At 40.2% G+C, this 27,737-nt stretch overlaps 1 protein-coding gene across 3 annotated transcripts in view; it reads right to left on the reverse strand.

Annotated features, from left to right (window-relative positions):
* Positions 1 to 27,737, reverse strand: part of WDR19 (WD repeat domain 19) — a 134,127-nt gene that overhangs the window by 70,089 nt on the left and 36,301 nt on the right. For all 3 annotated transcript variants that reach the window (XR_007773558.1, XM_050947369.1, XM_050947368.1), the window contains exons 9-16: positions 25,559 to 25,732; positions 19,220 to 19,290; positions 16,768 to 16,940; positions 16,563 to 16,677; positions 15,625 to 15,731; positions 15,016 to 15,138; positions 9,976 to 10,125; positions 8,738 to 8,885 (exon numbers count right to left, since the gene is read on the reverse strand). Coding sequence is in view for 2 of the 3 variants with exons in the window: in XM_050947369.1 (XP_050803326.1) it covers positions 8,738 to 8,885; positions 9,976 to 10,125; positions 15,016 to 15,138; positions 15,625 to 15,731; positions 16,563 to 16,677; positions 16,768 to 16,940; positions 19,220 to 19,290; positions 25,559 to 25,732 (1,061 nt within the window). In the remaining variant the exon portion in view is untranslated. The remainder of the gene's footprint in view (positions 1 to 8,737; positions 8,886 to 9,975; positions 10,126 to 15,015; positions 15,139 to 15,624; positions 15,732 to 16,562; positions 16,678 to 16,767; positions 16,941 to 19,219; positions 19,291 to 25,558; positions 25,733 to 27,737) is intronic.

Genomic DNA, 27,737 nt, shown 5'->3' on the forward strand with positions numbered 1-27,737 from the left:
TTGCAAAGGAACATCATGCCTCACCAATCTATTAGAATTCTTTGAGGGTGTCAACAAGTGTGTTGACAAGGGTGATCCAGTCGATATTGTATACTTGGACTTTCAGAAAGCCTTTACCTAGGTCCCAAACCTTAAGCTCTTAAGCTTAAAACTTAAGCTCCTAAAGGTTCTTATGCAAAATAAACTATCATGGGATAAGAGGTAAGGTTCTCTCATGAATCAGTAACTGGTTAGATACAGGAAATAAAATGTAGGAATGGTCTAGTTTCACAGTGGAAAGGGGTAAATAGTGGGGTACCTGAAAGATCTGTATGGCAACCTGTGCTGTTCAACATATTCATAAATGATCTGGAAAAGGGCACAATTTGCAGACAATACCAAATTTCTCAGCACAGTAACCTCCAAAGCTGACTGCGAAGAGTTAAAAAGGGATCTCATTAATCTGGGTAACTGGGCAACAAAATGACAAATGAAATTCAATGTTGATAAGTGTGAAATAACGCACATTGGAAAACACTCTCAATTCTACATATAAAACGATGTAGCAAGCTTAACTTCTGTACCCGAAAAGATAATGGAGCAAATTCAAGAAAGAGATCTTGGTGTCATTGTGGATAGTTCTCTGAAAACAGCTGCTAAATGTGTAGCGGCAGTCGAAAAAGCTAACCGAATATTAGGAAAGGGATAGATAGTAAGATAGAAAAGAGGAGATTACCTGTAACTGGAGGTTCTTTGAGATGTGTGATCTCTATCTGTATTCCACTGACGGTTTACACATATGCACACCATGGGTCTGGAGTGGAGAATTAGAAAGTACTGTTCATCGATCTGCACATGTGCCCTGACTTGTCTCATGTTTTTTTCTGAAGAGATAAAAGGCGGGACAGACAACTCCAGTTCCTTTTCCACTGCAAATCCAGCAAATCTGCAGCAGAAGGCAAGGAGGGTGGGAAGTGGAATAGAGATAGGGGCCACGCATTTCGAAGAACCTCCAGTTAAAAGGTCAGTAAACTCCTCTTCTTGAAGTGATAAGCCCTATTGTATTCCATTAAGGGTGACTAACACATGGTACCTAAGTCAGAGGAGGGTGCGAAGATGCAGATGGAAGGAGATAAGCAGAGGACAGCCACGCCCTGAAGGCGGCATCTGTCACTGAGTCCTTCACCAAGGCATAATGGTGCAAAGATGTGTACTGAATTCCATGTGGCTACTCTACATATATCCCAAATCAGCACATGGTGGAGGCAAGCCATGGGTGAAGCCTGGGCTCCCACAGAATGGCCTAGACCCCTAAGGGTAATGGGAGGACAGAAAATTGATATCATAGTGTAATGCATCCCAAAATCCACTTGGAGATTAGCTGTGTAGAGATTGCCTGCCTCTTAACTGTTTCAGCTATTGCAACAATCAATCTGGTGGTTTTCCTGATTGGTCTTGGCCTCTGTAGGCAGAAGGCCAAGGCCCAAAGGACATTGAGGGAGTGGAGTTGCAGTTCCTCTTCAGAGTCATGTGGTTTCAGGAAGAAAGCAGATAAGTAAATGGATCGATTAACGTGAAACTGGGAAATAACCATTAGCAAAATTTTGGGATGCAGATGTAAGGAGACTATCTTTATAGAAAATGATGAAAGGAGGGTTCGTCATCATGGCCCCAAGCTTACTGACCCTTCTTGCTGAAGTGACAGCAATGAGGAAGGCGACCTTCATGGAGCGGGACATAGAACATGATGCCAGCAGTTCAAAGGGCGGTTTTGTTAGTATGGATAAAACCAGGTTGAGGTCCCACTGGGGAGTGATGGGTTGTACAGGTGGGAAGGTTCTGATGAGGCCTTTCCAAAACCTAGCAGTCAATGGTGGTGTAGCAGAGTGGACGCCTGCACCTGCCCTGAAGGGGTTAAAAACAGTCCTGGGAAGGGGCTGTGGCTGGAGAAAGCAGCCTTTAGGCTGGGCTGATTGGGGAAGTGGCTGCAGCTGGGGCCACGCCCCAAACAGAGCAACGGGTCCTCATAAGGCGGCCAGAGGAGCTAGAAGCAGTCAGTCTCTATCTAGCTGTAGAGGGAGATGGGCCTGGCTGCCAGGAGCTAGAGACAAAGTACCTGAGGGGAGCAGGGCTGAGGACAGGCTGAGTAGCGGGGGAGCTCTAGCCTAGAAAGCCCCAGGCTGAGGCCTAGCATTAGGTTAAAAGGTACTGGGGGTTGCAGAGGGCAGCCCAGGGGTAGGCTAGGACAGCAGATCCAAACCCTGTTGCCTATGATGAGTGGCTGATACTGCAGTCTGCCCCAGTGAACGGGGGCGAGATGGAGACTGGGCAGTAGCCATATTCTGAGGCAAAGTGGGGATAGAGGGTGGAGGTCCCCTGGGAAGGGGAAACCCTCAGAGAAAGGGGTGACTGCTTGGGGGCAGCACTCCACATAAAAGGGCACCAGGTCCAGGGAGGGACACAGGGCCAGAGGACAGGTGGATCACCGGCCTGCAGAGGGCACTCCGGAGCTGGAACTGAGCTAATTCCCAGAAGTAACCAGCAGGAGGCGCAGCAGGGGTGAGTCCGGATGTCTACAGGTGGGTAAAGACAGAGTGTTCTTCCATGGGGTGGGGGGTAAAAGGCACTAACTGCTGCTAGGTAGACCTTAAGAGAGCGAGGGCGAGCCCTGATGCCTTTAAGGATAGTAGGTAGTTCCGGAGGTGGGGAATCCCTTGCACTCTGCCCAGGAGGTGAAGCATTTCCACTTGGCTCAGTAACAACTCCTAGCGGATTCCTTCCTGCTGCTGAAGAGGATGTTTTGCATGTCTTATGAACACACCCCTTCTAAAGAATATGCACATCCAAATACCCTGCTCTGAGGTGAAATGCATGTGGATTGTGATGGTTGATGCCACCATTGTACTGCATCAGGAGATTGGGGAAAGCAGGGCTGGGAATTGGGGGACAGGTAGACATACGAAGGAGGTTGGGAAAACAAAACTGTCTGGGCCAGGAAGGGATGATCAGGATCACTGTCGCTCTGTCTTGTCTGATCTTGTGTAGTACTCATGGTAGGACTTGAAAGAGGAGGGAAGGCGTAATTGAGTTGGTCCAATGAGGAGATGATGAAAGCATCACTCAGAGCTTCAGACCTCCTCTGGAGCAATATGGGCTGCATTCTCTATTCACTGGGGATGTGAAGAGATCTCTGGTCAGAGTTCCCCACTTGTTGATGATGTCCTGTACCATGGTGTCATGGAGTTCCTACTCGTGGTCAATCATGAACTGTGTGCTGAGCAAGTCTGCAATCACATTGTGTGTTCCTGGGAGATAGGCTGCAGATAAGATGATCTGGTGGGTGATGCACCGGTTCCAAAGGGTGACTGCTTCGGAGCACAGAGTCATTGACCTCGTGCCACCATTTGTTGCAAAGAGTCGTGGTGTTGTCCAACATTATGAGAATCTGATTGGAACAGATGAGCAGGAGAAAGGCCTACATGCCATCCTTACAGCTCAGAGCTCCAGAATGTTGATATGCATTCTAGACTCCCAAAGAGTCCATGTTTCCTGTGTCATGTATTCACCCATGTACGCTCCCCAGCCTACAAGGAATGCATCAGTGATAACTATCTTGTGTGGGAAGCGAGGGTGGGAAGGGAACCCTGCGTGTTCCCTCTACCAGGGAAGGGATGAGATTACTATGTGTGAGTGTGTGTGGGAGGACTGTGAGCATGCGGTCCATGGCATGATGGTTGGGTGAGTAAATCAACTGGAGCCACATCTGAAGGCAGCGAAGATGCAGATTTATGTGCATAAGGCCATGTGTCCCAGGAAGGATAGGAAAGTCCTGGCTGTGACTGAAGTACTGTTGACTATATGAGTTATGAGTTCTTGGTAGGTAGGCTTATGCAGAGACTGAATTGATAGTGGCCCTAAAAAGTCTAGCCATTGCATTGGGTTTAAGGTTGATTTTTGGCACTGATATTGACCCAGAGAGAACAAAGGAGGATGATCAACATGGAGGTTAAAACCTGGGCTTCATGTCTGGACCATGCTGCTAGAAGCCAGTCATTGAGATATGGGAATATGACGACCCCATAACTCCTGATTTGGGTTGCTACAATGGAGAAAACCTTGGTGAAAACTCTAGGAGCTGTGATGAATCCACACAGTTTATTAATACATTTAGCACAGTCACAAACACCCCAACTCAGTAAGGTACATACTACAGAATGTACATTTGCACATCCATAAGGAGCATCGAAAGAAAAAAAAAAACCAACAAAACAAAACAAAACTTTACTTACCAGAAAGTACTGAAAACTCAGTCTTCTCCCTCCCTACTCTCCACATGTACTAGAGACCATGGCCCATATCCTGTACTCTGCCAGGCTAACAGTCTCTGGGTCTTTAATTTGTGATTTCTAAGCCAATAGGAAACGAAAAGTCACTGAGACTTTGACCAGCAGCTAATATGTTCCTATAGAAACTGTAGGGGAAGTGCTTTTGGGCACTCTGTTTAGGAGGAAAAGGGGAAGTAGGCAAAACAAATTGCTTCTGACAGAATAATAGGGACCCATAAAAAATAAGTAATTACAACCTGGATGTCAAACACATGGATACCTGGGAGATGGTTTGGAATCTTGGGGAGCATGGGCTGTTATAGCAGGGACAAGGGAGAGACAAGAGAGAACATGGGTGGAAATCAAATCAGTATTTTACATGTATACACTAAAGCAAGTAGTATGGGGTATAAGCAGGAAGAACTTGAAATGCTAGTTGTTAAACACAACTATGACATAGTTAGCATCACAGAGACCTGATGGGATAATATGCATGACTAGAATATTGGTATAGAAGGGTACAGCTTGCTTAGGAAGAACAGGCAGGGGAAAAAGGTAGGTAGTGTTATAAATATAATATATGGAGAGATACCCATCTTGTAGAACTGGAAGGGACCCTGAAAGGTCATTGAGTCCAGTGCCCTGCCTTCACTAACAAGACCAAGTACTGATTTTGCCCCAGATTGCTAAATGGTCCCCCTCAAGAATTGAACTCACAACCTTGGGTTTAGCAAGCCAATGCTCAAGCCACTGAGCTATCGCTCCCCTCCTATATTAAACATATTAAAATGTTGTTGAAAGTCTCTGGATAAGGATAAAAGGGGTAAAAAACAAGGGTGATGTCATGGTAGGAGTCTGCTACAGACCATGTTATCAAGAAGAAGACATGGATGAGACTTTTTTTAAACAACTAATAAAATCACCCAAAGCACAGGAAGCAGTGGTGATGGGGGACTTAAACTACCCAGACATTTGTTGGGAAAAATAATATAGCAGGGCACAGATTATCCAGCAAGTTCTTGGAATGTATTGGAGGAAATATTTTATTTCAGAAGGTGGAGAAAACTACTAGGGGAGAGGTTGTTCTAGATTTGATTTTGACAAATATGGAGGAACTGGTTGAGAATTTGAAAGTGGAAGGCCGCTTAGGTGAAAGTGATCATGAAATGTTAAGAGTTCATGATTCTAAGGAATGGTAATAGGGAAAACAACACAAAGATAATGGATTTCAAGAAGACAGACATTAGTAAACTCAGGGAGTGGCAAGTAAGATCCCATGGAAAGCAAGTCTAAGGGGAAAAACAGTTCAACGGAGTTGTCAGTTTTTTAAAGAGACATTATTATGGGCATGAGCTCAAACTATCCCATTGTGTAGGAAAGATAGGAAGTATGGTGAGAGGCAACCTGTCTTAACCAGAAAATCTTCAAACTCAAAAAAAGGTGGAAAGTAGGTCAAATGACAAAGCATGAACATAAACAAATAACAGGGACAAAACTAGAAAGGTCAAGGCACAAAATGAGATTAAACTAGCTAGAGACATAAAGGGTAACAAAAAACATTCTACAAATACATTACTAACATGAGAAAGAACAAGATCAAGGTAGGCTCATTACTCAATGAGGGAGGAAAAACAGTAACAGAACATGTGAAAATGGCAGACATGCTAAATGACTCTCTTGTTTCAGTTTTCACCAAAGAAATCTGGTAGCAATTAGACATCCAACATAGTGAATGCCAGCGAAAATGAGGTAGGATCAGAGGTTAAAATAGGGAAAGAACAAGTTAAAAATTAGTTAGACAAGTTAGATATCTTCATGTCACCAGGGTCTGATGAAATATATCCTAGAATACTCGAGGAGCTGACTGAGCAGATATCTGAGCCTTTAGCAATTATCTTTGAAAAGTCATGAAAGATGGGAGAGATTCCAGAGGATTGGGAAAAGGGCAAATATAGTGCCAATCTATAAACAGAGAAATAATGACAACCTGGAGAATTACAGATCAGCCAGCTTAACTTCTGTACCCGAAAAGATAATGGAGCAAATAATTAAGCAATTAATTTGCAAACACCTAGAAGATAATAGGGTGATAAGTAACCATCAGAATGAATCTGTCAAGAACAAATTGTGTCAAATTAACCTAATAGCTTTCTATGACAGGGTAATAAGCCTTGTGGATATGGGGGAAGTGCCAGATGTGATATTTCTTGACTTTAGTAAGGCTTTTGATACCATCTTACATGACCTTCTCATAAAAAAAAAACTAGGGAAATACTACCTACATGGAGCTGCTATAAGGTTGGTGCATAACTGGTTGGAAAACCGTTCCCAGAGAGTAATCAGTGGTTCAGTGTCAAGCTGGAAGAGCATAAAGAGTGGGGTCCCACAGGGATCAGTTCTGGGTCTAGTTCTGTTCAGTATCTTCATCAATGATTTAGATAATGGCATAGAGAGTACACTTATAAAATCTGTGGATGATATCAAGCTGGGAGAGTCTCCAAGTGCTTTGGAAGATAGGATTAAAATTCAAAATGAGAATAAGAAATGAGAAATGGCCTGAAGTAAATAAGATGAAATTCAATAAGGACAAATGAAAAGTATTCCACTTACGAAGGAACAATCAGTTGCGCTCACATAAAATGGGAAATGACTGCCTAGGAAGTAGTATTGCAGAAAGTAAAAGTAATCTGGGGGTCATAGTATATCACAAGCTAAATATTAGTCAACAACATCACACTGTTGCAAAAAAAGTAAACACCATTCTGAGGTGTATTAGCCGGAGTGTAGTAAGGAAGACAAAAAGTAATTCTTCTGCTCTACTCAGTACTGATTAGGTCTCAACTGGAGTACTGTGTTCAGTTTTGAGCACTACATTTCAGGAAAGACGTGAACAAATTGGAGAAAGTCCACACAAGAGCAACAAAAATAAGTAAAGGTCTAGAAAACATGATGTATGAGGGAAGACTGAAAAAATTGGGTTGTTTAGTCTGTAGAAGGGAAGACTGTAGAAGGGACATGATAACAGCTTTCAAGTACATAAAAGATTGTTAAAAGGAGGAGAGAGAAAAATTGGTCTCCTTAACCTCTGAGGATAGGACAAGAAGCAATGGGCTTAAATTGCAGTAAGGGCGATTTAAGTTGTTCATTAGGAAAAAATTCCTAACTGTCAGAGTAGTTAAGCACTGGAATAAATTGCCCAAGGAGGCTGTGGAATCTCCATCACTGGAGATTTTTAAGAGCAGGTTATACGAGCACCTGTCAGGAATGACCTAGATAATACTCAGTCCTACCATGAGTGAAGGGGACTGGACTAGATGACCTCTCGGGGTCACTTCTAGTCCTACAATTCTATGATGTGGCCTTCTCCAAGCAGTAGCGTAGGGTTGATGTTCATCGCTGACCGAGAAGGAATGCAAGGCAGAAGGGGCAGATTTTAAAGCCTGGGGTCTTTGGTATAGTGTAGTACCCATGTGTGGATATGGGTGGGGGTGGGGAAGTTTACCAAAAAACAAACCCACAAACTACCTATTCTACTCTAAAAACTGCTCACCTATCTAAAAACAGAAAAAAGAAAAAAAAAAGTGAAAATCAGTAAAAAGCTAACTATATACAACTTTGTTCTTTTGTGGGTCACATGCAGGAAGACACTAATAGTTCTGACCCAGACCATGTTGCAATGAGAAGGAACTGGAGACATGATTGGTATGCCCCCCTCTTTATCACCTTAGATGAAACCAGGTGGTGAGTCAGGGCACATGCACGGACTAACAGACACTACTTTCAAATTCTCCAGTGTACTATTACTGAAAAATTGCTTACTTTCTCATTTTTACCATATAATGATAAAATATATCAATTGGAATATAAATATTATACTTACATTTCAGTGTATTGCAGAGTAGTATAAACAAGTCATTTTATGAAATTTTAGGTTGTACTGGCATCACTAGTGCTTTTTATGTAGCCAGCTGTAAAACTAGGCAAATATCTAGATGAGTTGATGTACCCCCCGGAATATCTCTGGGTACCCCCAAAAGTACACATACCCTTGGTTGAGAACCACTGCATTAGATGACCTAGATTAAAATTCTGGTTAAAACTGAACATGAGTTTTGTGATCCTGTTCCCAGCAGACATTTCTCACAAATATTCAACACAACTGGCAGGTTAAAGGCCATGGACCAGAGTAGTAGGAAATCTGCAAATTAGGATTTAAATGCCTTGTGGGAGCTGTGTGCAGAAACTTGCACAGTATCTGTCTGCTCTGTGGCTGGCAATACTTACCAGTAGCAGTACTATTATTCACATGCAGCAAATTCACATGAAAATACGAATTAAAAGGCAATATTTAATATTATTGTGTAACATGTTCTAACTTTAATTGCCATGAAATGTCAGATAGCTAATAAGATTAACTAAAGTATTTACAGTACCTTGTATGGTATTCTTATGGAAGACATAAGTATACACTTTATCATCATCGTAAGCAGCAAATACACCTTTATCTATTGGCCAATTTTCCCACAGAATGCCTTTAATGGTTGGTGGAAAATTTGGGATCTCATGCACACCATCATTTACCTACAAAAAACAGTAATGTAAAGTTATTTAGTAAGCAGAAAGCCAATGAGACACATTGAATAGTGTGATCACTAAGTGATTTGGGGGGGAGGGATAGCTCAGTGGTTTGAGCATTGGCCTGCTAAACCCAGGTTTGTGTGTTCAGTCCTGGAGGGGGCCACTTAGGGATCTGGGGCAAAAATTGGTCCTGCTAGTGAAGGCAGGGGGCTGGACTTGATGACCTTTCACAGTCCCTTCCAGTTCTAGGAGATTGGTATATCTCCAATTATAAAGAATATATAAAAATCAATTCCAGTCACCCATCTCAAAAAGGAATAAGTGGCCCAGAAATGGGTGATGAAAATTACTGAGGACATGAAAAGACTTTCATGTGTGTTGAAACTGGGAATAGTAGAATTATTTAGCAGCAAAGAGTCCTGTGGCACATTATAGACTAACAGACATTTTGGAGCATGAGCTTTCGTGGGTGAATACCCACTTCGTCGGATGCATGTAGTGGAAATTTCCAGTGGCAGGTATATATATGTAAGCAAGAAGCAGGCTAGATTATTTAGTTTAGCGAGGAGATGAATAATGAAAATAATAAATGTTACTAAGAAGTAAATTGGGTTCTCCTATTTGCCTCTCTTATAATACAAGAACTAGGGGACACAGTGAAATACATTTATAACTAATAAACTTTTTTTAATACACAACACACATTTGCCTGTGGAATTCTCTGCTAAAGGTGTTGAATCCAAGAGCAAAACAGGCTTAAAATATGAGACATTAATACAGATAATCAGAAAATACACAGTAACATTAGATAAGATAAAGTAATTATAAACAGTATGTAAACCAACTATCTGGGGTTAAGAAGAAATTTTGTCCACGAGCAAGCTTGGGCTGATCTGGTGTGGCAATTCTATGTCCCTATATTATCACTAGGCTATTCCCTCTGCCACCTCAGTTTTTTTTTTTTGGGGGGGGGCAAATCAGTCCAACTGGCACATGTTTCTTTATGTGTGATAAAACACATCATACAGTAGAAATAACTTACAGAGAAATCTGCTTGTAAGTAAAGTGGAATGAATGTCCTGAATTGACTTACTGGGCAATACACAAAGCCATCACTTTTGTCATCAATAAAAACCAATCTGGTTCCATTGGGGTCTGGAAAGATTTTTCTCACACTGACAGGATGCCGATATTCATTCACGTATTGCCAGTCTTCAATGTAGAAATAGTGAATAACACCTGTCTAATAATAAATAATAGAACAATCAGAATACTGGTACTACACAAGTAATTATAATGTAAATAATGTTGAGGTAATTCTTTTTGATGGAGTCACTCCAATGTTACTCCATTTTGGTTTGTCCTATCTTCGAGTGCTATGTGTAAGGAGTATTTAAGGAAGAGCAACTGCAGTCTCTTTGGCCTTCTTTTCCCATTGGCAGCTGCTCTGGGGGAGATGGCAGGAGAATCTAGGGCATTTTTTGAGACAACCTTGATTCCTGTGTGAATGTGTTCCCCCGGTTGCCAAAGAGGCAAAAGTACTCTTCAATATACTCTGATAGAACAGAAGAGCAGAAAAAACACTTTATCTCTGGTCTCGTGGCTGAGCATTTCCCCCCATACGATGCAGCCCTGTAGCAAGGGAAAGCTGCAAAATCAACTCAAAGAAAATTTACCTCCTTCCAAATATTTAGAATTCTGAGCCAAATTGATTAAAAACCATCTAGAAGTGGAATATGGGTTTAGAAAAAGTTTTGGAGAATAAATGAGAGATTTCCCTATGTCCATGGTCTGCAGACGAAGGTCTGCTACATTCTACACAATTCTGGAAGCAGGTAGAATTGGATGACTCTCTAGAGCAGGGTTTCTCAAACTTCATTGCACCCTGACCCCCTTCTGACAACAAAAATTACTACACAATCCTAAGAAGGGGGATTAAAGCCCGAGCCCCTCCACCCCAGGCTAGGGGGCCAAAGCCCAAGCCCTGCCACCCTAGCAGGTGCCAAAGCTTCAGGGCTTCAGCTTTTACCTTCAGCCCCAGCAAGTCTAACGCCAGCTCACGTGACCCCTTTAAAATGGGGTCCTGACCCACAGTTTGAGAAATGTTGCTCTAGAGAGAAGGGCCTAGCATGTAGTATCCCGAACTATCAAATTTGTATTGTCTCCAAATAGCAAGCGTGACACGCTTAGAATCTGTGCACCTATCTTAGACAAAAAAGTAGGTTAATTAATTATTTAATACTATATTTAATATGGAGAAATCTTTTAAGGATTCTTTTCATTTTCCTCTTATATGTACAGAAGATATTTTTAAAATCATATAAAATAGCCAACTGTAAAACTCCTACACACCCAATTGTTCAGCTGTGAATTCAGTATCTTATATTAAATCAGTAACATCTTAAAAAAAATTTAAAAAAATGAAATAACCAAAAACCCCAACAATTAATTGCAAAAATCACTAATGAATTTTTAACTATGTTACTAAACCAGTGATGGTGTTGGAGACCGAAACACTACCTTTCCTTTGGAAACCCAGCATAGCATCTTATATAGAGTAATTAAGGGCTCAATCCTTTGAAGTACTTTGTGCCCTGAACTTCCATTGAAATCAGAAGCAGTGGAAGGTATTCAAAACCCCACAGGAAGTGATCATCACTTCAAAGGTTTGAGCTCATGGGATACTGAAGCTCTAACATTTCACTCAAAGGTCTTTCACAAGGCAATAGAATGTGCTACTGAACCATTAACTGGGCAAAAGGTTGTGCATTTTCAAACTTTTTCTTTGATAAAATGAACAAGAAAATTATTTACTTTGTGGTTTACAGTGGAAATAATATCACTACTATAAAATAAAGGAACATAAGCTCTTCTGACAGCTTGAAAATGTACTAACAACTGTACATGATGTTTTAAAAGGAAAGTTATATAAATGTCAAACAACTTGACTCAGAGAGACATGTTGCAGTTTTACTGTCTTAAACCTTGTCTACAGTCTCGCAAAAATTCCAACTGTGGTTGACACCAGGGTTTTTGAACCAGCAGATAAGATTCGAGGAAAGAAAAAAAGTGGTTTCTAAACCGAGTGCTTCTTTTAGTTAGTTATATGGTTAAGACTTCTGCTTGGAAGACAAGTATATCATCTATGTGCTGCTGCTAGGCTGAAATGAAGTTTAACTCTAGATGCAGAACATGTGCTATTATGACGATGAGCTACAGCCACAAAGCAAGAGGATAGTACATACATTAAAAAAATATCAGTGGATAAAATCTAAATCTACTCATTCTTGATAAGCCCAGAATAATCTTCTAAAAAAACCAATTCATACAACTGCCAGACATTTTTTCTTTCTACTGCTTGTAATCTCTCTCATCTCTCTGCCTGATCATCTTGGTTATTCTAGTTTCTAGGCTTCTGTTCAAAAACTTACATTAAAAATTGTGAGGAAGTTGTGGGTTGTGCCAACACATCCTTTGGTTTTCATATACCTGATGCCAGCCCAGATAATGATGTGTGGCTGTTTATCACTTCATTCATTTTCCAAGGTGCTTCTTCCATTCCTTACACTCTACCAATGATGTCAGCCTTGACACACTGTATGTCCACTAACAAACAACTTTCTCAGAACTCCATTTCACATCACTCCCAACATATGAAATGTATTTCATGAGCTTGTCCTAAAAGCCACCACCCTCTCTTCATTCAAATCCCTCTGATACAAGAGATTTTTCTGCTGATCTATTCTGTGTAAGGAATACAGAATAGAGCAGCTGAACATTAAGAACATTGCCCCGCCATCACTAGCTGAAGCAAGGAAAGAAATGAAATTAAACTTATTTAAATTAGTAAAAATTGGAGTCTTGACAGTGAATCCTAATGTTAAGATGCATATAAATTTGTAACTGTTTATCGTTATATAGGTTTAATAACTAAGAGACAGTTTTAAGTGGTTACAACCAGGGATAACAAGATGGTGGTCGCAGGTAATCACAGCCAGAGAAACTAAAATGGTGGTCTTGGAGTAATTTGGCCTATAGCAAACAGGCAGGCTAAGGTGAGATAAGGGTCACTCAAAACTTGAAGGGAGGAGTCAGTTGAGCATGGCACAGGTTTTTAACCAGGTCCAGCATTAATTGACAAATGAATTTAGCAGCTGTGATTGGTTTATAAGAACGGACCAATGAGAGTAGGCTTAAAGATGACTGGAGGAAAGGTATGCTAACGAGAAGGACTGAGGAAGTTACCAATCAGAATAGGCCAAGAAGCGTGTATAAGGCAGAGAACTGAGAAGCTTGAGTGTGTGTGTTTGTCATTCTCAGAGATGTTGGAGTGCGAGAGCAGAAGGAAGAAAGTTTGTCAGCAGGAAAAGCCAGAAGCAGCAGGAAGAGAGCTGAAATCACTAAAAAAGGGAAGAAAAGGGCTAGGGGCTTGTTGTGGCAGACCAAGCAATCACGCAGAGGTGTAATGTTGACAGACCCCGGTCATCAGGAGGTGGGATTGAACCTGGGACTTGTGGAGCTTAGTGCATGAGCCTCTACTGCATGAGCTAAAAGCCAACTGGCTGCAAGCTAAGGCTGTAGAACAGCCTCATTTTATCTCTAAGTGGCCTTGGTGCCACTAGATGGGACAAAGCACCACACCCAGGAGGTGTGTGAGTTACAGAAACAGTAGTAGAGAAGCTATGACAGCAGCAGCAGCTAAGAAGTAGCTGTGACAGAACAAAAGGACCATTTGACGGACCTGAGGGAAAGAAGACTGCAGAGAAGTAAACATGACGACCATGGTATAAGGAGAAAATAGAATAAATGAGTCTGTATGCCTGAGATACTAAAATTGGATGTTTGTGTATATGTTTGTTACTATGTATACAGTTTTAATATTTAAGTAAGAACTTGCTGTCAACATCCAAAATGTGACTGATCACTGCAAGTAGAATATAACCACTTAAATATATTTCTAGTTGCACGGTACTACGGTATTAGGTACTTTGATGTGCATACTTTTGCTAATAGAATTTGTGTTTTGTTTCTTGATATATGCTTTTATGATTTATTGTATCAGAGAACATTGATACATTAAATAAAGAATATTTTTGTTTTCAAAGCTTACTGCCTGAGTGTCAATCCTTGGAGTGGAATGCTGTATCTGTGTACTCCCAAAGGTCAACAGAGTCAGTCTGTTCTGGGGAGTTTGCCAAAGCTCAGAGGGAAAACCCTGGCAATTCCTCTAGGGTGGGTCACCTCCTTTCACCTATCAAAACCAGACAAATTGATGACTGATTGTGGAGAGTTGAGTCTGATTTTTGGGGGTAACACCTTGTGAAGAGACACTTCTAAAGCAATGTCTACAAGAAACTCTCTCACTAATAGTGCAAGGTTAAGGGGCAACTCTAGATATACAGACAATTTACAAACAAAGCCAAACAAACTAAAAATCATTTTATAGGTTAGGTTATCTTTACTTTGGTAACATAAGAATGGCCCTACTGGGTCAGACCAAAGGTCCATCTAGCCCAGTATCCTGTCTTCTGACAGTGGCCAGTGCCAGGTGCCCCAGAGGGCACCTTTTAATCCCTCCGGTTTGTATGTCCTTTTCAAACTGTGAGCTGTTGGAGGCAGGATCTGTGCCTTTAAGTTTGTAAAGGGGATGGTATGTGGTGGATGCTACTCCTATGCAGTTGTCATATAATAATAGTCCCTCATAATCTAGGTTATCCTTTTCCTGCAGGTCTGCAAGATTCCTAGCACAATGGGGACCTAATCCTTGATAGATCCCCCTGGGCACCACCGTAATACAAATAAATAATATTAAATTCAATATCAGTTTTGCCAAGGACTTCAATAAAAGCAGGACTTGGCCTTAAGTTACGAAGCTGAGCATCAGCCAAAAACAACTGAACCGTTGTAATGTGCCAGTGCAACTGCATCACACGCAGGCCTAAATAATTAAGGAAGCTGGCTGAAATTTTGTCTCTGTTTGCCTAAAATATAGCTTGCATACAAAGTAAGTCTTGGTACACTGCATATCAGAACCGTACACTTTATGCTTATTGTATGAAGAGAAATAGTCCAAGTAATCAAAAACAGAAACTTACTGAATCTAAGAAGAATTTGAGACAAGCAATATACTTACATCTGTACCATAGATGAGGAAATCACCAGTAAGAGCATGGCACAAGATTCGACATTTATCATCCATCGCTGGGAAAAGTCGAGTCTCTCGTTCTTCCTGAGCATCTAAACCTTCACCTTCTATCTAAAGCATAAGGAATAAGCAAAACTGAAACCACTGTCACCACTAGTGAGATATTAATTAATTTTGTCTGTATGAAACAGACACTAAGGCATTACCCTAGTTATAACTAGCTCAGATTTGCCCTTTCACATGTACCACTTACAAACCACTAGCTGCTCCCCTAAAACCCCATACTGAGCTTTCAAAGAAAGCTTGTTAAACACCTCATAAGCTAGCACTTTCTTCTCATCCACTGCCACTTCAAGACAGAATGCACACTTCTGCAAGCCACCTGTAACTCAGTTGTTGTTCTCATGTTTGCTACTAAAATAATTGTTTGGAAGGTTTTTAACTCTTACTTTGGTTAGTTACATCTTCTCACCCACTTAGCACCTAACTTCCATTCATACCAATCTTACTATCATTAGGACTCACAATTTCTTCCTCAATCTATTGCCACCTCAATTCAGCTGGCCTTTCAGAGTTCAAAATCTTCTGTATACTTACCATATGCAACTGGACTTTACCCTCAAAGAGTGCAGCAGCATAGTCAGAATTAAGATATATACTGGTTACTGTCCCCAGATACTCCATGTCTTTAAGCTTTTTTACACCTATAGAATTTAAGGGGAAGGGAGGAGGTGAAAAAGATAAATTGTGCATGGTCCATTTTCTGTTCTTCTTACCTACCTGAGTAATTCATAATAATCTTAAGAGGGCAGGAGAATGAAAGGTGGAGAAGTAGGAGGAACTCTTGACAGAAACACGGGAGACTATGAGAAAACAGTTGCATCCTTCTGTTACTAAGGGTTAAAAGGGACCCTTTTTCCCCAACGAAACCTCATTAACCTATAGTTAGTCCATCGATGACTAATGCTGGACTTTTTTCCCTTTAGAGTGATCTTTTTATTCATAAAAGATTTTGGATTGACAAGTACTGAAACTTAAGTCTGTTGCCTAAAAAAAACAGGTATAGCACAAGCTTTTCCACTCTTCCCCCCCAATCCATCTAAACTCTGGATGGAACACCTATAGGAATTTGAGAATAGTTTAGTCTCCATGTTTATGCAGTCCTTGGCCTCTCTGCTAGGACTGCCAATATGGACTGAGACCATCTACTAATTTTACATAAGTCAAACAACCTTCAGTTGGTAGTGACTTTCATACAGCTGCGTTTGACCTGATGACAAAGAATGAAAGGCTTCATCCAACCTTGAGAACCCTGAATTTCTGTTCTAATTGCCTCCACAATATCTTGTTGGTACTAATCCAAATTCTGGGAATCCAACGTGCAGTCCTGAATTTTGGTGTCCCATGAGATTATACTATTGCACTAAGTAGGATATTAGAAGAGTTAAACAAAATGCCTGTTTTATAAAATGGACATATATTTAGCAGATAATGATAATGAAACTTTAAAATAAAAGAACTACAGTCATACTTACTATTCTCTCCAAGTATATAAAACCAAGCACGATTATTCATTCCTACAGCCAAATGATAAAGACCTACAGCAACAAAGTTTGGCTCCACTTCAACAGAAACTGTGATTGGTAGCTCCTATAAGAAAATCATACCCAATTTTCTCATTGTTACTACTTATTTAAAAGTTACAACTAAATTAAGTGAAAAATTAATAGGCTAGCATACTGCTTCAACATGATTGGCCACAGTAACTTCAAGAAGAGAAGTGAGGTACGCAATCCGTGTGCCGCAAGCATCTCCAAGGATTGGAAGCTTTGTCAAGAAGACATGGAGTGAGCCCCTTTGTGTAGACACTGCCAACAACTGCCCATCATCTGTCCAAGCCAGGTGATCTAGACCTAAAATATTGAGAAGCTTTTACAACAACAAAAATAGCTACTTGGTTGTCAGTAAAATCCACAAATAATTCTATTTTTTTAAAATGCAACCATGTCAAGGTTTCATTACTTAAGAATATTTTTTCTAGGGCTGTCAATTAATCTCAGTTAACTCATGCAATTAACTCAAAAAAGTAATTGCAATTAAAAAAATTAATTGTGATTAATCACAGTTTTAATTGCACTGTTAAACAATAGAATACAATTGAAATTTATTAAATATTTTGTATGTTGTCTACATTTCCATATATATTATTTTTATTACAAATATTTGCACTGTAAAAGATAAACAAAAGAGATAGTATTTTTCAATTCACCTCATACAAAGTACTGTGTCATGAAAGTGCAACTTACAAATGTAGATTTTTTTTTGTTACTTAACTGTACCCAAAAACAAAACAATGTAAAACTTCCACGCCTCCAAGTCCATTCAGTCCTACTTCTTGTTCAGCCAATCGCTAAGACAAACAAGTTTGTTTACATTTATAGGAGATAATGCTTCCCTCTTCTTATTTACAATGTCACCAGAGAGTGAGAGCAGGCATTCGTATGGCACTTTTGTAGCCGGCACTGAAAGGTATTTACGTGCCAGATATGCTAACCATTCGTATGCCCCTTCATGCTTTGGCCAACATTCCAGAGGACATGCTTCCATGCAGATGATGCTTGTTAAAAAAATTCTCCTTGGGAGAGAATTGTAGGTCTCCTGTTCTGTTTCACCCACATTCTGCCATGTATTTCATGTTGTAGAAGTCTTGGATGATGACCCAGCACATGTTCATTTTAACAACACTTTCACAGCAGATTTGACAAAATGCGAAGAAGGTACCAATGTGAGATTTCTAAGGATAGATACAGCACTCAATCCAAGGATTAAGAATCTGAAGTGTCTTCCAAAATCTAAGAGGGGTGAGGTGTGGAGAATGCTTTCAGATGTCTTAAAGGAGCAACATTCTGATGCAGAAACTACAGAACCCGAACCACCAAAAAAGAAAATGAACCTTCTTCTGGTGGCATCTGACCCAAATGATGAAAATGAACATGTGTCGGTCTGCCCTGCTTTGGATTGTTATCGAGCAGAACTTGTCATCAGCATGGACGCATGTCTTCTGGAATGGTGGTTGAAGCATGAAGGGTCAGCTGAATCTTTAGCACATTTGGCATGTAAATAGCTTGTGATGCCTGTTACAACAATGCCATGCAAATGCCTGTTCTCACTTTTCAGGTGACATTGTAAACAAGACGTGGGCAGCATTATCTCCTGAAAATTGTAACCAAACTTGTTTGTCTGAGCGACTGGCTGAAGTAGGACTGAGTGGACTTGTAGGTTCTAAAGTTTTACATTGTTTTGTTTTTGAATGCAGTTATTTTTTGTACATAATTATACATTTGTAAATTCAACTTTCACAATAAAGAGATTGCACTACACTATTTGTATTAGGTGAATTGAAATACACTATTTCTTTTGGTTTTTTACAGTGCAAATATTTGCAATCAAAAATAAATATAAAGTGAGCACTGTACATTTTGTATTCTGTGTTGTAATTGAAATCAATATATACGAAAATATAGAAAACATCCAAAAATATTTAAATGGTATTCTATTATTGTTTAACTGTGTGATTAATCGCACAATTAATTTTTTTAATTGCTTGACAGCCCTAATTTTTTCACACCTTTTGTACTTCAGTATAAAAAGCTATGTAGAATGGAACAGAAATAGTTTATCATCACAGACCATAATCCGCTAATTTGGTCTTAATTTCAGAGTGAATTTTATCAAAATTCACAATAAATGAATCCAATATTGAAATAGGAGGTAACAGTGGCAGGGACTCCTGCTCCAGAGATACACATACCTCTAGCACAAGAACATGCCACTCAGAAAAGCAAAATGGGAAAAAATAAACACACTATTATTTTAGTAATTTGAATATACCATGCTATGGAGTCAAAAATACTGGACAATCAAGTGAAAAATAGGATCTCTATGTGTTTTGTAAAAAACCAAACCAACCAAAAAAAACCCAACCCAACCAAACCAAACCACGAAAGCTATGTTAAATACCCACTTTGGCAAACAGACCATCTCATAATACATACACAATGGAAAGGAGGGAGTTAACAGCAGTCCATATTTAGACAGCTTTTCAGTAAATATTCTTCTGTATACATTCTCTCTTGTAAACATACTAATGTAAACAAAATTCTGTTTTACAGCTTTGGAAACTTTATCATACCTTTATTTTCATCGTCCAGGTTTATTATAGCATACATTTCTTTCAGTTCTGACAGGTCATGAATCTTAATGCTAAAACAAAATATAAACAGTCACTACCTTTACTAGCACTATCATCCTAACCATCATGAAATGAAAGTAGTTAATGAAGAGAGATAAGCTCATTATGGAGAAAGAAATATTAAAGGGAGAATGCAAAGTGCTTTAGGTTCCCCAGATATGTAGTTTTTGAAAAAAAACAGACACTGTCAAATGTGTCTGACTTCTTGTATGCATTTTAGTTTCTGTACTGAACACTGAGGCTGGTTGCATAGACGTCATGTTATTTATATGATCATAAAGCGCTCTTCCTGGACACTGGGAGAATGACAGACTGATCCATCATCTCATGGGACAAAAATATTGAGAAGTGGAAGAGGGACTTCTCCATTCAGGACTTCAAGGATGGGAAAATAACACTATCCTTTCTCATGTGGCTCTGTCATGATACACTCATGTGCACACATAGAAGCACCTGATAGGTTAACACTGAATCATGGACCTAAGCAACTGGTCCCTGAGCCACAAACACTAACATCAGTTAAAAGTTGCTAGATTCAGAGTTCAAGAGCATGAAGTCTTTGTGTTGCTATTGCACTGTGGAACTTTCCTACCCTGTGCACCACTTGCTTAACCCTATTCCGGAGGGATTATCCCTAAGTAAATTACCTTACAAGAACTGGAATCCTTCAAGATGTGCTGTCCAGATATATGCTACTCTTGGTGAGCATGTACCCCATGTGCTTGATATTGGCTCTTTTTGCCAGCTGTATCTTCTGGGCAGGGCCAGATTAAGACCTTTAGAGGCCCTAAGCACTGAAAAGATTATAGTGCTCCCCCCATATGTAATTCAAAATAAAAACAATACTATACCATAAAATAACATTTTATTTTTTCAAAATGACACAAAACTTACATGTATGCTGAAACTAAAATAGCTTCTTTTTTGATTTTCTGATTGCAAAATTCTGGGTAAATTCTATTGAAGCTGACTTGATGAAGCATGTCCGCTACCATACACAACAGGGAAAGTGAATCAAGTTTGTCCTGACACATTGTTGTTCTCTGAGGTTTTTTATTCTTTTCAGCTGAGAAAAAAAGTGTTCTGGGGAGCAGTTCATAATCATCAATGTTAGAAAAATATGTAGTGCGATTTCTACATGTGGAAATACACATTGTATTCCATCTTTCTATATGGCATATTTGTTCTGTTCTAAAAGCTACTTCTGCATTCCTTGATAACACCCTGACATGTTGGCAGTGTTGTCATAACACTGACCTCTTCACTTTGAGAAATCTATTTTGTAAACTTGGCACAGATAATGTAGTACTTGATTTGACATTTCTTAACCAGTGTGGTTTTCAAATTGAGGAATGTTATAAATCATTCAACTGGTTTTCTATCTGTAGGAGACACATATCTTAGTACAATACTCAACTGATCAATATGTGAAAGATCAGGTGTAGAGTCGACAGATAAACTGAAGTACCTAGCAGTACTTATTTCATCCACAATAGCTGAATGAACTTCGTCACTCATTAGACCAATGAGTTCATCACATATTGTCTTGGATAAGTATGATGGGTTACCTTTGCCAGCATTCCCATATTTTGAGATATGGCCTGCTAAAAATGGGTCAAATTGAGCCACAAGCTCCAACAATCCCAAGAAATTTCCATTCTGCAATGATCCAAGTGTATCATTTCATCCCTGGAAAGGCAGACCACGTTCAGCTAATGTTTGAATAACAGCTATAATACGCTGCAAGATGTATTGCCATTATTCACACTCCCCTTTAATTTGTTCTTCCAATTTTTGTGTCAATCCAAAGCCCTGTCTTCGATTTAAATATGTCAACATTGAATCTCTGTGAGTAGTGCTATTTTCATGTTGTTCAATTAAAACAGTATTCCACCAGTCATTAAATCCATCTGCAGCAAACCGAGATGTTGAAAGTTTATATGCAAAAAGTTTGCAAACAAAACAGTACACAGACCCTGCTGATGGTGAATACAGTAGTCATTCTCAAATGTATTTCTCACCATTCACTTTCATGCCAAAAAATATTTTTTGTGGACAATATCTTGTTTGTTGGCCATTGGTAAAAGTCCAACATGATTTCTCAAATGGTCTAGTGTGGTGTTGACAGTCATTTGGTCCATGATCTATCCAGTAACCTACATCATCGGTACTGAAATCAACCCACATACCAGGATCTTTTCTCCTATTATTTACAGCATGAGCAGGTTCAATCTCTGACACATCCACACCTTCTAGAACAATGTCTGTTTTACCACCAGGAGTAGGATGATCAGTTACAGTATCTGATTTCCTCGCATTATTTCGATCTATGTTAGTAGGACGCCCCCCTGGTTTAGGTGGAGATAAGTAACAAAAAGAGAACAGAAAAAAAGAAGGAAGAGTAGGTAGTGGAGTGTAAGGAAGTCTAACAAAGTTCTGATTTTTCCCATGATGATTACTTCAATGCTTTTTTTGAAACATCAAGTATCAATTTTTGTCAAAAAAAAATCTCATTTTTTTTGGTGCCCCTTGCTTTGCTGGTGCCCTAAAAATGTGCTTAGTCTGACTATTGGGTAATCCAGCCCTATTTCCCTAAGTGTCCACATGCTCCAGGACTGAGGGCACAATGGTAAGTGTATGCTCAACTGCCACTTAGTTCCTTTGTCATCACAGACTCTAGGTGTTATAGGATTCCATAGTAGCAGGGAAGGAAGGAGGGTTGTAGAATATATATGGACAACATATGTCAAAGAATGCCATTTACTGTAAGTAACTTTTCTTCTTCAAGTGCTTGTTTACATATATTCCACTCTTGATGACTCACAAGCAGTAACCTAATGTAAGGAGGTGCATGCTTGGAGTCTAATTAAAGATTGCAGCACTGTTCTGCCAAAAGAAGCATCAGATTTCAATGCTTCCACAAGGGAATGGAAGTATGAACTGTATAAGTATGAACTGAATCCCAAGTAGCTGCCCTCCAGATGTCTGGAATGAGTAGTTTGCAAAGAAGCTGCAGAGGCGGCCTGGGCCCTGTAGAAAGAGCCTTAATCTCAGCTGGAGGATATAAACTAGCTAGCTCATTACAGACCTTAATACAGCCCGATATTCCAAGCTTATATCACTTGACCCTTCATTCTGTCAGCAAATGCTATCTTGTGGAAACTCTGAAAGATCTGGACTTTTCCAAAAAAAGATCCTATAAACATCATGGACTGCAAGCTGAGAAATCCTAGGTCCCTGGGAAGGTGCTGGAGAGGAGGTTTTACTCTGGATGGTGGTGCAGAAGTGTGGTGCTTCATATGATGAAGACCTCAGGGGTTCTAACAGGGCCATAATGGAACGTTACATGGAAAAGGTCCTGGGGGCCAGGGAGAAGGGGATCAGGGCATATGTCTACTCCCATACCCCCTATATGATACAGGCATGAATGAAGCCCTTGACTCTCTTTCAGATGCATAAGGATCAAATGAGGGGGTCCTTGGTGAATATATAAGGGATCCCTCCCTGTTGTGTTGGAAATTTCATGAGAAGCAAGAGCACTCCAGATCTAAGTGGGAGGCTGCTGAAGCTAGTGTGCTAGGTTGCAACATTAACCTGCATTGAGCAGACCACCCAGTACTAATACTGTCATTGTGGTGGGGAAATTTAGCTCTGTGTAGAGCAGCGGAGATTTTGGCTCATCAAGACTTGAATATCCTTTGATATAGCATGCTTCTTTCTTCACTATGGAGAAAGGTGATGCCTAACCTCGGTGTGGGGATGGATAGCACCAGGGTGGATTGTGCTGACATGTCCAGTGCTAAAGTACTTGGTGTCGAAGGAAACAGTACCAAAGAGACTGGTATCAAAAAGGGTTGGCGCAGCAAGAGTTGGTGGCAGAGCACTTGGTTTTGAAGTAGCCCCTGATGCTCTGGTCTCAGAGGCAGCTAGTTTTGATTCCTGGGATGGTGCCAAAGTTCTGGTAACTTGCCCCCTCAAGAGTTCCAGAGGTACTCAACTCAGATGAAAGAGTCTCTTTAGATTGGGAGTGGATAGGGAACTTGGACCTCTTTTTACTAGGAATTCCCAGCAAGGATCTGCCCCTGTTCTTCCCAAAGGAGTAATGCTCTTTTTTCTCCAAGGCTCTGACAATAGCTGGGACAGTCTTAGAAGATGGGGCCCACAAACTAGAGTAATTGGAACTCATATAGGCTGGACTGAAATCAAACCTGTCTGGGGAAGGTTCTCCCCACCCTGGATCAGAGGCAGGCTGCATAGAGCAGTCAAATAAAAACAGATTAAGGTGTACCTCTCTTGCCTTCAAAGTCCTTTTAGAAAAAGGACTTGCATTTATCAGGGCTACGATCCTCCCCAACCAAAAAGCACATATGGGATATCCATCACTAACTGATCATGGTCATGGCACCTCACAAGAGGAGCAATACATAAAGCCAGGCAATTTCAGATGAGACCTAAGCCTTGGTATTAGGAAGAAGCTCCTGATAAGAGAGAAAATGAAAAGAAAACAAAGAATTAAACTACCAAACCTTGCCAACAGGCAAACTATCCTAACTAACAATAATGTAGACAATAATGCACAAAAAGTTGCTGAAAATTGTGTCAAGCCACTAGGGAGCAATATCTCACAAATATGGACAATGGTGAAGGAACTGAGAGGCACTAGGGCCTGCAAAACCCATAATGCCTTTGGTATGTGAGCAGAATGACATTCACAGCGCCTGCGCAGCCCCAATTGACACTGCTGGCCAAAAGACTCCAATCTTGAGTGCCTGGGATGTATATGCATCAACAATGGAATATATATGGACAGGCACGTGAAGAAGAATGAGAGGATCACATTCAGTCTCCATATCCATTCAAACCTTGGCCTTTCTGTTGAGACTGCCAGTAAGGGTTCCAATTAGCAACAAATGTGGTGGTGGTTTTGGTGAGTCAGACCCTCATCTACTAGAAACTGGACTCACTTTAATTAAGCTATTGAACAACCATTTGGAAACAACTGAATATGAAAGTGGGATGGATTTAAACTAGTGATCTAGAGTTGAAAGACTCAGCAGTTTAGTACTCAGCTCTTTATACCCTCGGATGGTTGATGCTATAGTGCGGTCACTTTGGAGTCCAACTGTTGTGCCCTTCAGTTCTTGCATAATGTGAATGGCATGCATTACTACTCTGGTTTCAAGACATTGATCAAGGAAGCGCTCTCTGACAAAGACTGATATCCTTGTGCCACCTGGATGGCAGGTCTAGTTTTATTATTTGCTTTACAGTAGCCATTGCTGAGGCCCCAAACATGACTAGCTTAGTTAGAATCTAAACTCTGGCTGACAGGGGCCACCATTTTGGGGTTACATCCAGTGCTTAACATAATGCAACCCTGAACTCTGGGTCAGAGGTCTTTAGATGCTACTGTAATACAAATAATAAATATTTATAATCTGGACTCCACTGTGCTAGGTGCTATACAAATACATAATAAAAGATATGCAGACAATTAATCTGTCTGTTTGCTCACAGTGTGAAAATCCAACTCTCACATTATGCCCATCATAGAAATTAAGATTATCTTGTTTATTTCAGAGATAAAACTCCTCCAAGGATGACAGCATGGTCTCTCATTGGAGGGTCCCAGCCTTTGGAAACTGTTCCAGGTAGTGGTTTGCCCAAGCCAGAGTTTGTTTAGTTTCAGAGCAGGATGCATGCATTTTAGCTTGTTCTAAAGAAGTCAAGTTTTAGACATCAAACGGAGGGACTGTCTACACACAGTATTTGTACCACTATGTTGGTTTAAAAATAGACACAGTTAAAATAGCACAACCTTCCCCCTCATGTGGGCCCAGTCATACAGTTGATATAACAGTTCTTACATCAATATAGCTTATTTCTGTAAATTCAGCTATACTGATATAAACACCTTTATACTGGATAATTGCATCCACACTTTTAACTATGTTGGTTTCTAAACAGATATACCGTTATACTGTTACAAAAATGGTGTGCATATCAACCCTTAGTATCCCATAAATGTGTTAAATTTTCTCAACAGCACATGAAGTGGATTAGATGAACAATTCCTACTACTGCTAACAGGCATTCTGTGTCTAATCTGTAGCACACAGTAATGAAAGTATGTCACTAACACTTTTGTATTCAAGTATCACAATAGCCAATAAAAAATAAACAAGATATCAAAAGTTAGAACAATGAAGAAAATAAATAGTGTTTACTTTAAGACACTTGCTATTTCAGACATTTTATAAGTCAAATATGATCACTTACCAGTTGTCTCCACATGATGCAGCTTTGTTTAGTGATTGTGATATTGCAATGCTGGTTAGGTTATCCTTATGATTGCGAGCTTGAAAAATCTCTTGACCAATCTCACGAATGTGTGTAGAAATAACAACAAAGCAGCCACGTGAGAAGCCAATCATGATGTAGCCATCACCATACCTATAGCAAAACCAACATTTAAAGAGAGAGAGAGATGGCTGGGCTGACTGCATAGAAAGTAACGCAATATGAGAAAAAAATCCTGAGCAAGATGAAAGTCCGACTGCTGAAGAAAGAAAGACAGAAATGCATTAAGTCTTCCTACAGCAGATATAAAAATACTTGTTAGTGGGAGCTGTGTCTAGATCTCCTCTCCTCATTGAGGTCCTCACCATAGGAAAACAGCAGACAGGAGGCTCCCGGAAGCAGCTTGGCTAGGGGTGGCTCCAAGGCAGGGAAGGTGGGTGGGGAAGGAGCAGCAGTGGATGCAGACAGTAACAGAGCAGAGCAGAGCAGCCGGGGGTAGGAGGGGCACCCCGGCTCCGGAGACACTCTCTTAGAACGGCACCCCTGGGCTGTTGCCCAGCCCGCCCAACCCTAAGGCCAGACCTGCCGGGTCTGGTACTAGTCAATATTTTCATTAATACTTGGATAATGGAATGGAGAGTATGTTTGCAAAATCTGTAGATGACGCCAAGCAGGGAGGGGTTGCTAGCACTTGGAGGACAGGATTAGAATTCAAAATTAACTTGACAAATTGGAGAATTTGTCTGAAATCAACAAGATGAAATTCAGTAAAGATAAGTGCAAAGTACTGCACTTAAGATGGAAAAATTAAATGGACAAGTACAAAAGGGGATAATTGGCTAGGCAGTAGGATCTGGGGGTTAGAGTGGATCACAAATAGAATATGAATCAACAGACACATAGATAAACGCAATATGTTGGGGAAGTGTCAACATGGCTTTTGTAAAAGGAAATCATGCCTCATCAATCTACTAAAACTTTTGAGGGTGTTAACAAGCATGTGGACAAGGGTGATCCAGCTGATATAGAGCAGTGGTTCTCAAACTTTTGTACTGGTGACCCCTTTCACAGAGAAAGCCTCTGAGTCTGACCCCTCCTTATAAATTAAAAACACTTTTTATATATTTAACACCATTATAAATGCTGGAGGCAAAGCAGGGTTTGGGGTGGAGGCTGACAGCTCATGACCCCCCACGTAAGAATCTTGTGATCCCCTCAGGGGTCCCAACTCCCGTTTGAGAACCCCTGATATTGAGTACTTGGACTTTCAAAACGCTTTTGACAAAGTCCCAAATAAAAAGCTCTAAGCAAACTAAGCGTCATGGAATAAGAAGGTAGGTCCTCTCGTGGATCAGTAACTGGCTGAAAAATAGGAAAGGCAGAATAGGAATAAATGGTCAGTTTTCAGAGACATAAAAGAAGGGGTCCCCTAAGAGTCTATACTGGGACCTGTGCTGTTCAACTTTTTCATTAATGACCGAATAGGGGGTAAACAGTGAGGTAGAAAAGTTTGCAGATCTACAAAATTATTCAAAATAGTTAAGTTCAAAGCTGACTGTGAAGAGATACAAAAGGATCTTACTAACCAGGGTGACTGGGCAACAAAATGGCAGATGAAAATTTTATGTTGATGCACAATGGAAAAAATAATCCCAAACATACAAAATGACGGGATCTACATTAGCTATTACCACTCAAGAAAGATCATGGAGTCATTGCAGATAGTTCCTTGAAAACTGCCGCTCAATAATGTGGCAGCAGTCAAAAAAGTCAAAAAAGCTAACAGAATGTTAGGAACTTTAGTAGAGGGACAGATAATAAAACAGAAAATATCAAGATACCACTGCATAAGTTCCTGGTCTGCCCACGCCTTGAATATTGAACACAGTCACCCCATCTCAAGAAAGATGTATCGGAATTAGAAAAGGAACAAAGAATGGAAACAAAAATTATTAAGAGTACGGAACAGCTTTCATATGAGAAGAGATTAAAAAGAATGGGACTCTTCATCTTAGAGAAGAGACAAGTAAGGAGGGAATATGATAGAGATCTATAAAATCATGAATAAGGAAGTGTAATTTAACCCTTCACAGAACACAAGAACTAGGGGTCACTATGAAATTAATAGGCAGTAAGTTTAAAATAAACATAAGAAAGT

The sequence above is a fragment of the Gopherus flavomarginatus genome, chromosome 3 (assembly GCF_025201925.1).
Source record: "Gopherus flavomarginatus isolate rGopFla2 chromosome 3, rGopFla2.mat.asm, whole genome shotgun sequence".
NCBI lineage: Eukaryota > Metazoa > Chordata > Testudines > Testudinidae > Gopherus > Gopherus flavomarginatus.